The sequence below is a fragment of the Thamnophis elegans genome, chromosome 3 (assembly GCF_009769535.1).
Source record: "Thamnophis elegans isolate rThaEle1 chromosome 3, rThaEle1.pri, whole genome shotgun sequence".
NCBI lineage: Eukaryota > Metazoa > Chordata > Lepidosauria > Squamata > Colubridae > Thamnophis > Thamnophis elegans.
The window spans coordinates 70,142,615-70,154,860 of record NC_045543.1 but is presented as its reverse complement, the minus strand read 5'-3'; the positions used below and the strand labels follow the sequence as shown (position 1 = coordinate 70,154,860).

The 12,246-nt window shown below is 40.8% G+C and overlaps 1 protein-coding gene across 1 annotated transcript in view; it reads right to left on the bottom strand.

The window, feature by feature from the left end:
- Window positions 1-777: 777 nt before the first annotated feature.
- Window positions 778-12,246, bottom strand: part of FREM1 (FRAS1 related extracellular matrix 1) — a 96,092-nt gene continuing 84,623 nt past the window's right edge. Inside the window, exons 31-37 of the mRNA XM_032214606.1 lie at window positions 10,228-10,457; window positions 8,858-8,905; window positions 7,788-7,943; window positions 6,979-7,107; window positions 5,124-5,239; window positions 3,862-3,947; window positions 778-1,260 (exon numbers count right to left, since the gene is read on the bottom strand). Of these exons, the coding sequence (XP_032070497.1) occupies window positions 1,061-1,260; window positions 3,862-3,947; window positions 5,124-5,239; window positions 6,979-7,107; window positions 7,788-7,943; window positions 8,858-8,905; window positions 10,228-10,457 (965 nt within the window). The 3' untranslated portion in view covers window positions 778-1,060. The remainder of the gene's footprint in view (window positions 1,261-3,861; window positions 3,948-5,123; window positions 5,240-6,978; window positions 7,108-7,787; window positions 7,944-8,857; window positions 8,906-10,227; window positions 10,458-12,246) is intronic.

The following is a 12,246-nucleotide window of genomic DNA, read 5'->3' as shown; positions in this document are numbered from 1 at the left end:
CCTACATTTGCCCCAAATATAGACATACTAGAAATTTATCACAGTTGCAATTTTGTTATGGGAATGTTTGACATTTGTTGGAAGTTTACATCCAGGTATATTAAAAAATGGGCATGAGGATTAGGGAGTGGCATAATGTTCCTTTTTTTTGTTTTGTTCCATGTATCTGCAACCAGTCTCGCCTGACCAAGTGAAGAACCGGATGTTGCCTAAATTTCTAAATAAGAATTGTGGTGAATGAACCATCCTACTCAAGAAAGATGGTGAGTAGCATATGATATAATGTCTATACTCAACTCAAAGCTCTTTCCAGTTAGCCTTTTAGCACCTTCAAAGATATGATCTCTTGAAAGAGACAGAAATGAACTCTGGAACCAATACATTTGATTCTTGACACATAACCAGGGGTGGGCTGCTGGGGGTTCACATGGGTTTAGGTGATCCTTTAGTTAGGATTCTGCCCAGTTTGGCGAACTCCCAAATGCCACCCCTGGCTGATCACGCCCCCGCCTCTCCCAGGAGTCTCCATGCGGCTTGTTCATCATGCCAGGTTAGTGCAGGGCCCATGTGGAGGCTCGGGGAGAGGGGGAAACGGGCCTACTGTAGGTTCCGGGAGTCCAGAAACAAGCATGTTTCCAGCCTCCAGAGGGCCTCTGGAGCCGAGGGGAAAACGTTTTCACCCTCCTGGAGGCTCAAGGAAGACCTCTAGAGCCCAGGGAGGGCAAAAAATGCCCCCATCCTGCTGTGATGCAGGAGGCTGACTAGGCCACACCCACCATGACACACCCACCCAGCAACAGGGCAGAAAACCCATTGCTGCAATTTTTGAAGCCCACCCCTGCACATAGCCATTGCATCACAAACACAGGAGAGCAAGACAAGACAGAATGGCAAGCAGAAAACAAAATCCTGTATCACGTTTGAACCCTTTTCTCACATAGGAATTTTTGCAAATGGGCCAAACAACTATCCGTTTATAAGTTCCATCAACACTTCCAACTGCCTGAAAATAAAACTGTTTTATCATATAGAGAGCCAAGTAAGTGTCTGTCAGTTGTGTTTACAGTTTTGTGGAGCATATATAACTGTATGCTTTGCCCTTCCTGCAGTTTTTTCTTTGCCATTTTCCTTGCTGTTGTGCTAAAATGCAGTTTCTTCTTTGCTTTGAAAGCCGAGGTGGGTCTCTTCTCCAGTTTGTGAAACTGACATGTTCTCTGTTGCTCCATTCCAGCTGACCTGGGTTTCGCTGATCATTCAAACCTATAACACATTACTTGTATAAAAAGACAACCTGAGAACAACCGATTCAAGCATTTTAATGAAGTTTTATTGGTGCTATCTGATCTTCTAATAATTTTCAAATTCCCACCCCCCTTCCACAATAAATTTGCTCCATGGACAAGGAAGATTACATTTTGTTGTGAAAATAGATTCTGCTGGTATTTAGACTAGAAAAATGTCTGAAGATTTAGTTGCTGTAAGCAGGGAACTGCTGCAACTGATCACATCTATTGATTTCCGGTTGGTGTCTTTCTACCATGTTACTGAGAACCCTTCTTCCATTAGCTTTTAGGACACAAAGGAAAAGTTCCAGAAAAATGGAAGCATGGAGTCCTTGGTTGTTTTCTAGCAAATGTTTCATTACCAAGGTAGATAACATCATCAGTGGATGATGTTATCTTCATATAGGGAGTGGAAGTTTGTTCTCATTTTATAAACTTGCCCCATCGGTGTTGGTGGGAGAATGGCGGTAGTTTGTAGAGTGGTCAAATTACTTAAGTGTCCCAAGGGCAGGAATGTAAGTCAGAAAACTGAGCAGCCAGAAATGTATATTTCCCAACCTCTCAGAAAGACATAGATAGACTAATAGGTATTGCTTATGAAAATGTTTCATCATGTGTACTTGCATGTACAGTACCGTGTTTCCCCGAAAATATGACATGTCCTTATAATACAGCCATGCCACATTTTTCTGGTGGGCAAAAATATAAGCCCCCTCATATATAAGCCTCCTGGACAACTCCCCACCTTCGGCCAGGCAGAGCATCATCAAAGGTGATCGCGTTGCTTGGCGCCTTTGGGATACCGCTAGGTTGGTGAGCAGTGCTGTGCCCAGCTGCAGAGGGGGTTTGCTGGGCGGCTGCTCTCTTGCGAGTGGGCTCCCAAAGAGCCGGGCACAGCGTCATGGGCAAATGGCTGTGTTGTGCTCTACAGTGGCCGCTCTGGGCACACGCTCTATGGTTGTGGGCCAGTTGCCTGCAGAGCGTACAACCATAGAGCATGCGCTCAGAGCGGCCACTGCTGAAAGACTTGGGTTGGAAGCCGCGGAAAAAGCCAGGCTGGGATGGCGGTGGCAGAGGTGCCCTGGCTCCGTAATGAGAACTGGGCCATGCATCATGAGGCTAGGAGGCGGGTAAGCGAGAGCCAAACAGCTGCTCGTGCAACCCCCCTCTCCAGCCGTGCAGAGCACCATTTGGAAGGCGCCAAGCCGCGGGACCCGGGCGGCGACGAACAGGCGCTCACACGGCTTGGCGATACCCCTAGGTCAGTGAATAGTGCTGTGCCCGGCTGCAAAGGGGATTTGCCAGGTGGCTGTTCATGAGTGTGGTCGCTTCATAGCTGTTGTGTTGCGCTGCTGCGACAGCGCAACACAGCCATTCGCCCATGAGGCTGTGCCTGGTTCTTTGGGAGCCTGCTCGCAAGAGAGCAGCCGCCCAGCAACCCCAAAACAATAAACCCTCCCCCCATAATAAAGCCCAAGCCATATTTTATAGGTAAAAAGAAAATAAGACTCTGTCGTATTTTCGGGGAAACACAGTATCACCAACATAAATATTGAACTCTAAAATATTATGGAACAATATTTAATATTTGTTGCTCTATAAGTAGAATTATAGTCACGATCAAGGGACATCACTGTTTATTGACCATTTGTCAGACCACATCTAGAATGCTGTGCCAAATTCTGCACACTGCATTTTGGGAGAGATAGTGGGAAATTGGTGTACATTCGAAGCAAAACAACCAATATTATAAGAGTCAATGGTAGGATTCAATTTTTTTTACTACCGGTTCTATGGGCGTGGTTTGGTGAGCGTGGCAAGGGAAGTATACTGTAAAATCTCCATTCCCTCTCCACTCCAGGGGAAGGTTACTGTAAAATCCCCATTCCCTCCCGATCAGCTGCAACTCGGGAGGCAGAGAATAGATGGGGGCGGGGCCAGTCAGAGGTGGTATTTACCGGTTCTTTGAACTACTCAAAATTTCTGCTACCGGTTCTGCAGAACAAGTCAGAACCTGCTGAATACCACCTCTGATAAGAGTCCTGAAGGGAAAAAGGGTTAGCGTATTGGGTATATTTAGCTTGGAAAAAAGAAGACTGCCGGGAGGGATGACAGCCATTTTCAAGGGCCCTCATTTAGAAGATAGCTAAATTGTTCAGAGATGATCCAAAGTAACAATGGATTTAAAAAACTGGGAAACGAATTTTCCTTGAACTTCAGGAAAAAAAACTCCGATGGTAAGAGCTATCCCACAATGGGACGGATGGTGGTAACATGTTCTCCTTTGCGGGACATGAAATGGCTCTCTGTTATGGATGCTTAAAGGTACTCGACTTATGACCACAATCGACACCAGAATTTCTGTTGCTAAGCAAGTTAGTTGATCATGTGATCATGAGGATGCTGCAATGGTCCTAAGTCCAAGGACCAGTTGCAAGTCCCTTTTGGGGGACTTCTAACTTTGTAATGGTCACTAAACAAATCGTTGTAAGGAAAGGACTAGCTCTGGTGGATTCCTCACATTGTAGAATTCTGCATCTTTCATAGGGAAATTTCAGACAATTGTAAGAATACCTACCTATCCAAAAAGGTCTTTTTCCACTGAAGTTCCAGAGCCAGTGCATGTGTGATTTGGAAGCCACACTTATTAAATGGCCTTGGTACCTAGAAATAAGATATTTTTTTAAAAAATCAGAGGAGATATAGTACCTGCTACTCATCCTTTAATCTAGGATACAGTTGAGCCGACTGTAAGGAGCTGAGCTTTTACAGACCAGATGCCTTTCCTGATGCCTATGTTGAGTTCACAGCAGATATTTTCTTTTGCACCCTGAGAGAAAAACATATGTTGCTACCTAGAACTGAATTCTCAACCTTCCAAGTGGGAGGGGGCCATCTTCACCACTAGGCCACCACACTATTCACTCATCAAGATATAATAAATGCACTAATTACTTGCAGTTTACAATAGACACCAAGACTGGGAGTCATTAGTAAGAGTTTTAGGAATTCTTTTTGAAAGGGCATTTTGAAAAAGTTTTCTGCATTCTTTTATCTACAAATACAAATACATTTATATATAAGCAGCAAACATCAGGCATGCTGAAATTTTAATATGCTCTACAGGTAGTCCTAGACTTATGACCATAATTGAGCCTGGAATTATGACCGTAAGTCATTGCACTCATTAAGTAGGCCACCATGGTACCATGCCCAATTTTATGACCTTTTCCGTGGCAGTCATTAAGAAGATAATAAGGTCATTAAGTAAATCTGTTTTATCCAATGGATAAAAGTAAATGTCAGAAATCAGGAAAAAAAGAGGAAAAATCACAATCATGTGCTCATAGATCACTGAAAATAGCTGTACGGATGAGCCAGTTGTCAAGGACCCCAAATGAAATTATGTGTCTAAGGGGGAGGGAGGGGTGTGGCTATTGGAACCTCAAAATCAGGTCGTAAGTCACATTATGAAAAGTCTAGAAGCAAGGCAACGATGAAATCTAGTCCTGCCTTAGCCATGAATAACCAGCTGCATAACCTTGGGCCAGTCATTCTCTCAGCCCAGTCTACCTCACGGTTTGTTTTTGTGGGGAAAATAGGAAGAGGAAGAAAGAGTATTATGTATGTTCACCACTTTGAGTTACTAATAAAATAATAAAGGCGGGATTAATGTCAAATGAATGAATGAATGAATGAATGAGGGAGGGAGGGAGGGAGGGAGGGAGGGAGGGAGGGAAGGAAGGAAGGAAGGAAGGGAAGGAAGGAAGGAAGGAAGGAAGGAAGGAAGGTAGGTAGGTAGGTAGGTAGGTAGGTAGGTACAAATAAGGTTGTTCCTACCGTGTCTTGCAAGTTTGGGCAGCAACTGCCCATGTGGTTTTTGGCTCAGTGATTAGGATATAGCATCTTCTATCATGATAGGTCCATCCTGACTGACAAGTTTTCATTTTAATATCCTGGAATAAAGCAATATTTTTTAGTTCAGAGTGACTTGTTAAATTGTCCACCTTGAAAGAAGTGATTAACTCCTTTCCGTTTTGGGCTTCAGAAAGATAAGAACATTGATTAATTGGGTTATTTCTGTTCTAAATTATGAATTTGGCTACTATTGCATTTCTGATGACATCCGGCTATAAATGAAACACAAACACTGCCTATTGCTTGGCAATAATAAGCATTCCTGAATACAGTACCACTCAAAAGCTTTTTTATTCTTTCCCATCCTGTACCATGTGGGGAAGGATTTTTTTAAATTATAACATGCCTTCTACACGCTCATAACTGGGTCACTGAAGATACCTAGCTATCTCTGTCTTTGCTTGTTCTTGTAATGTACATTCAATATATCTAACCACAATAACTTACTTGCTGCACTATCTTCCTTATAGCATGCCACAACTGCTCCCTCATGACATATATTTTCCTGGAGTTATAATTTTTGTTGTATCAATGACTGGCCTTCAATTCACAAACTATTTTTTCATAAATTTCAGTACAGGTAATTCTTGACTTATGACCAGAATTGAGCCCAACAATTTCTGTTGTTAAGTAACACACATTTGTTAAGTGAGTTTTGTCCCATTCTACGAACTTGTTGTTAAGTGAATCACTGCGGTTGATAAGTTAGTAACCCCGTTGTTAAATGAATCTGAGTCTCCATTGACTTTGCTTGTCAGAAGGTCACAAAAGGGAATGACATAACCCCAGGACACTGCAACCATCATAAATAGGAACCAGTTGCCAAGTGTCTGAATTTGGTCAAATGACTGTTGGAGCCGTTGGAGCTGCTGATGGATTCCGATAGCGAGGGACCCTATGAGTCGGCTCTGGAAGATGTGGAGGACCCTGGGCAGGGTTCAGACTCCGAGCAGGGACCAGAGAGGCTGGTTGGCCACCAGGAGGCGCCTGAGGCATGAAGCAGTGGTGAAAGTCAAAGGGAGTTTGTCCCTGATGTCAGGCACTGGAGCAGTGGGGAAGAGCAAAGGGAGTTTGTCCCTGACGCCAGGCAGAGAAGGGTGGAGAAGTGAAGGCAGCAGTTACAGAGACAGACTCATAGGAGATAATCGGGCCCAGGTGGTTGTGATTTGGCTACTCCCAAGAGAATATATAAGAAGAGACTTTGGGAGGAGACCTTTTGCAGGACACAACCGTTATACTAAGCTGGAGAAGCTCTTGTGTGTATCTCTTATCTGTGGGAGTCTGGGTTGCTGCCAATGCTTGTCTGTGAGTAGTTACTGTGAATAAAGCGTGGCTAACAGTAAGCTTGTGTCGGCGTGACTCACCGGACAGAGGGAGGTCAGAACAGATGACTATGGGGATGCTGCAATGGTTGTAAGTGTGAAAAAGTGTCATGTCACTTTTTTCAGTGCTGTTGTGATTTTGAACGGTGACTAAATGAACTGTTGTAAATCGAGGACTACCTGCATTCTGAAGCATTCTGATAATCAGTGCATTTACATTTTTCTCCCTTCAAAGTTGAATGTTGGGATCAAACTGTTACAATAACATTTGGCTTTATATTTCTCAAAAGTTAAGCACCCTGAGTACAAGGTGTTCTCTTTCCAGACATAGGGATAACCAGATTCCTTTCTGCCCTCATCTGTATTCCCCATCAGTTGTAAAACATTTTTTTTTGCCAGTGGTAAATTTAGAAGAAAAAATAAAACACACACACAGAGGAAAAAGAGATGCCTACCTTGGTTGAGTAGTTCCATGATGTCCAGGCAGTACCATTACACAGAAACATCTTCTGTATGCTTTCTTCAAAATACAAGAGACCCTTCAAATTTGGTGTGCATCTATTTGGAAATGAAAGGCTGTCAACCTGAAAATGAGTAACACCTTTATGAAGTAAACAACAGTTATAAATGAGTGTTCTGAAACAGAACACTTGAGATATTGACGTTGTGTATTCTTTATTGTTTATTTTAAAAATTATGTTTATGTATTTTTGTTGATAGATGTTAAATCAGTGACATCACTGAAGAAATCCATTCAGAATTAAGTGTACAATATTGCCAGGCCCCAAACCAAGAATGGTGATTCCTCCAAGCTAAGTTCTTTATTGTTTTCACATCTGTAGACAGATTGAGTACTCTACCAGCTGCATATACCATATATACTCTGTGAACAATTAAGGAAGGTCTGTCTTCACCCTCTTTCTTTCACATATAAGATCTGGGCAGAGTTGCCTCTTACTCCTTTCTGAATTCACCCACTCCCTCTTGGGGACCCACTTGCTTACTAGATTCCATCACAAAACTTTCCTACAGCTTTACTTTTCATTATTGTCATAAATCAATGACAACAATTAATAATAATAAACATATACTAAATGTGAAATGGCCAAACTTCGGGTTTTAAAAATATTTCAAAATTCGCCAGAGAGATGGAACCCTACATTTCTCTGGCTGTATTACCATCCCTCACCATTGGACAAGTCTACTCTAAAACTTCTGGGAACTTTAATTCTGGAAGGTGACATCTTCCCTAACAGGAACATACCAGAATGCTGGAGTCTGCTTGAAGAACTTCCATTTTCTTGGAGGAAGCTACATTTTTTCTTGGCTCTTTTTGGCTTCTTAAAGATATGGGTCCCATCTTGGTTTTTCTAGGCAAAGAATTGTGTTCATCTACTTTTAGCCCTGCAATCCCATGGTACTTTGTAAGAGATAGAAAAGAGAATTTGATATCAGTTAATTTCAAAGGTATTTAATTCACAGAACTACAGTGTTTCCCCGAAAAATAAGACAGTCTTATTTTCTTTTGACCCCCGAAATAAGCACTTGGCCTTATTTTTGGAGAAGTCTTATTATATTTGAGGTGCAGGAGGCAGCGAGCATAGTCATCTCACGGCTGCTGTTGTGTTGCCATATTTTCAGGGAGGGATTATTTTCTGGGGAGGGGTTATTTTAGCGCATGTGTTCCAAAGCCCAATTGGGATTATTATCCAGGGAGACCTTATTTTTGGGAATGTCTTATTATTTTTGAGGTGCAGGAGGGGGCGAACTTGGTCACCTCATGGCTGCTGTTGTGTTGCAATATTTTCGGGGAGGGATTATTTTAGCACATGCGTTCAAAAGCCCAATTGGGCTCATTATCCAGGAAGGTCTTATTTTCAGGGAAACAAGGTAAAAAGAAAGAGAGAGATATATAGTTTGGATATACAAATATTAAAGACACAAAAGTACCCGATATCTATGGGAATAATATTTAAAGTATGAACAAATGAAACATGCAAAGTGATAGATCTTCCTATCTTCTTTTTCTCTATTTTCACATGATTTGTTTCCAATACTATATTCTGGCTAGGGAAGCTTATTGGGGATATGAGGGTAAATGAAAAAATGAGCATGGAAAGCATTATTCCACTCATCATTCACAAACATATTTTGCACTAAAACAGTTCTTCTTAGTTCTCCTTGCATTTGCTTTAAGATTAAGCCTATGTGCTCAACTTCACCTTATTTCACACCCTGTGAAACATTGACCAAGGCAGTTTAAATAGTATATGTATAATGAGGCTATAAATAAATATTACAAATAAGGAACTTGTTACACCAAAATGCCCTTACTTTGAAAAACTCTTCTGTGCCATTTCGAAAAATAAAAGAGGGATGAATCTGAAAGGAAAGGGAGAAGTATAGCTGAGTAACAGAAGCAAAATTTAATTTGTATAAGGTAGTTAGTAGTATTGACCATAGTTAGAACGTAAGACAAAACTTTAGTCTATATCATTTGAATAATTGGCGGAAAGAGAGAGATCTTTTGAATTACAAATACGAAATTCACCCAGAAAAATAGAACCTTTTATTATAAACAAATGGACATTAGTCAACTTTACCTAACTTTCTTTCTCTGATTCTAATTTATTTGTTTTCTACTCTTGGCTTTCTATTATACAGTTCTTGGAGCAATTTCCCATTCCAAAGAGAGCAAAGGAAATGAAAGCAAACAAATCAGCTTTATAACTTATATCTGAATATATATATTTTTGGCCACAATATGCCAATATATAAAAGGGAAAATATTTTACAATCCCAACAGAATGAAACATTTTTGAAAAATATTTTTTAGTTTATCTGAGCATTATCATTTTTTCAATTTTTGGCCCCTAGGGAGAATATTTCTCTCTTGATTCTATAGGGAAAAAAACACATAATGAAGATGGAGAATTTAAGCTGGCATTGCAGGGGAATCCTTCTCTAAAATGTACATTACTATTTCTGATTAAATTATTTTATCATGCTTCAGAAAATAGTGAAATCTGTTTGACTTAATAGAGTATTTTAATAAAGTTCATATAGCAGAACTCCCTTTAAGCTAAAGTCAAGTAGACAGTTACCTGCTAGTATGCTAAAACTTTAGGGTGTGCCAAAATTGTGTTCCGAAAAACACAATAAAAAAGCAAAAGAAACAGCACACAATGTTAAGGTAATGCACTCACTCAAGAGTAAAAATATAATTTTGCAGAATTGTTGCCATATGACGAAAATAGCTGGTGATATAATTGAGAATACTGTGTAAATAGGGTAAAAATATCTGAGGAACAAATTGGGACTGGAAAATCTTAAGTGTAAGACTCATAGAAAAAAAAGAAGCAAGAGGTCAAAATCAGGCAATGAGCTAAACCATAGGAGGGGCCAGAATATGTCTTGCCTCGGGCATCAAAATGCATATAGCTGGCCCTGCACACTAGTGACAATACAGATAGTCCTTGACTGGTCACTTGGCAACCATTTGAAGTTACAACGGATCCAAAGAAGAGTGCTTATGAACCAGATTCTAAGTTCTGACAGCTCAAGGATTACCTGTAACCTTAAATCATATCTCAAAATGCCTTTTTTCAGTGTCATCAGCAGTCAGTCTCATTTTTAATAAGTCAGATGAGATTTTCATGAAAACATACATATAACGTTCCCCCTGTTTATGAGGCAACACTTACTACTTTGCCATTTCCGATGACCCGTAGCCGATTCCTCGCAAGATTCACGGAGCTGAATTTGGCTGGCTTGTCTCGTCGCTGTGTTATCATCTCTTTGGAAAGGGGCAGCGGGATTCCTTCCAAATTAACACTACTGTGCCTGGAAGATGAAGGAGAACCTGGAAGCGGTCTTTCTTTCAGCCACAAGTTCTGAATATTTTGGCTTGTGGAACGGAATGAATTGCACTGACCTAAAAAAGCAAACAAGATGGCAGATGGTCAGTCTTTTTAAAAAATAAAATAAAATAAAAGCAGAGAAATGGTCACATTGATATGGATGATGAAACAGCTTGTCATTAAAAATGGGATAGTTCATTTAGTTCTTTTAAATAATCCTTATTTCTCTGCTTAATTTGAAAACTGAAAAACAATTTTAGAAGTTTGATATGAGAGATGAAAATATAATTTCTCATAATTTAAAAAAAAGGTGATAAAAAAACTTCTTGTGCCCAAACTTATGGGCATAAACCCCACATTTAAACTTTAGCAACAGTATAATCAGAAAAATTCTGTACCTCTTTTTAACTTTTTTTAAAAATCTGGCCTTTCCTCCTGGAGTGTCAGTTCTACTCTTCCCATCTGTTTGATTCACAGAACTTCACAACTTTGAAGGTTTGACTCTTGATGTCAGCTGCGCTTGTTCACATTGGCTTGCCAAATCATTGTTGGCCTACGTCTTGATTTTATTTATCTAAATATTTTAGATTGCCTTCAAGCCATAAACAGCCTGAGGCAGTGTATAAAATTAAAACTAGTTAAACTGTATTAAGAAGTGAAGATAAAAGGAATAAAAAGAATGGGAAAAGTAGAACATCCATATCAGGATAGCCAACTAAATGTTACAGGCTCCCCCACTGTGCTGAAATGTTTATCATTTCTAAACCTGAATCTATACCAGTGTTTCTCAACCTTGGCAATTTGAAGATGTCTGGACTTCAAGTCCCAGAATTCCCCAGCCAGCCAGCATTCGCCAGCATTCGACATCTTCAAGTTGCCAAGGTTGAGAAACACTGATCTATACAGACAATATATATTTATTCAAATTGGGAGCACCTATCTGTATTAGTTTTAAATGCTGCATTTGCACTCTCCCCCTTCCTCCCTCCCCCCTCTCTAATAGTGCATATTTATGCTTTTGTAGATAGATGGGTAGGCATGCTTCTCTAGCTATTCAGCTATGCAGAGTGGTTCAAAAATTAATCTCAGTGGATGTATGATATCAAGATATATACTGTGATGCAGCAGTACATCTAAACTCAACATTGTTTAAAATGTGGTTGCCAGGACCTTTGCTCAATTTATATTCTGAGCCAGTGACACCCTTTCCCGGATAGGGAGTTTCTTCACTCTGTCACTTACTGATCTCCCATTTGGACTATTGAAATGTGATCTACATGGGACTATCTTTGAAAAGTATCCAGAAGCTTTATCTTCTGGATATTTTTCAAAGGTAGCCCCATGTAAAGCACATTGCAGTAGTCCAAATGGGAGCAATTTTGGATGCCCAAAGAACGGGACATGTGGTACCTCTACTGTGTAGCTGCATGGGGTGGCAGTCTGCTTCCGGGTCCTATTCAAGTTATTGGTGATGACCTTTAAAGCCTTACATGGCATGTAGCCATGTTATCTACAGAACCATCTTCGTCCCATTACATCAGCCTGTCGCACCCAGCCAGGCAGAGAAGGGATGTTGTGCCCCCTCCCCTTAATGGGGTGTTTGTGAAGGAAGAGAGCTTTCTCTACTGTTGCCTCTGCCCCGTGAAACACTCTTCCACCTGAGGTGAGGCGGAACCTCCCTCTCCTGGCCTTCCAGAAAGGCATGAAGAAATGATTCTCCTGCGGCCCTCCTTGAGGCACTGAGAGGAATATGCAGCCATGGGCTGGTTAAGCACCCTGAAAGCTCTTCCATTCCTTTTCATTCCTTTTTAAAATAGCTTGCCCCGTATAAATTTTCTATACTGGGTGGTTTCTATACTGAGT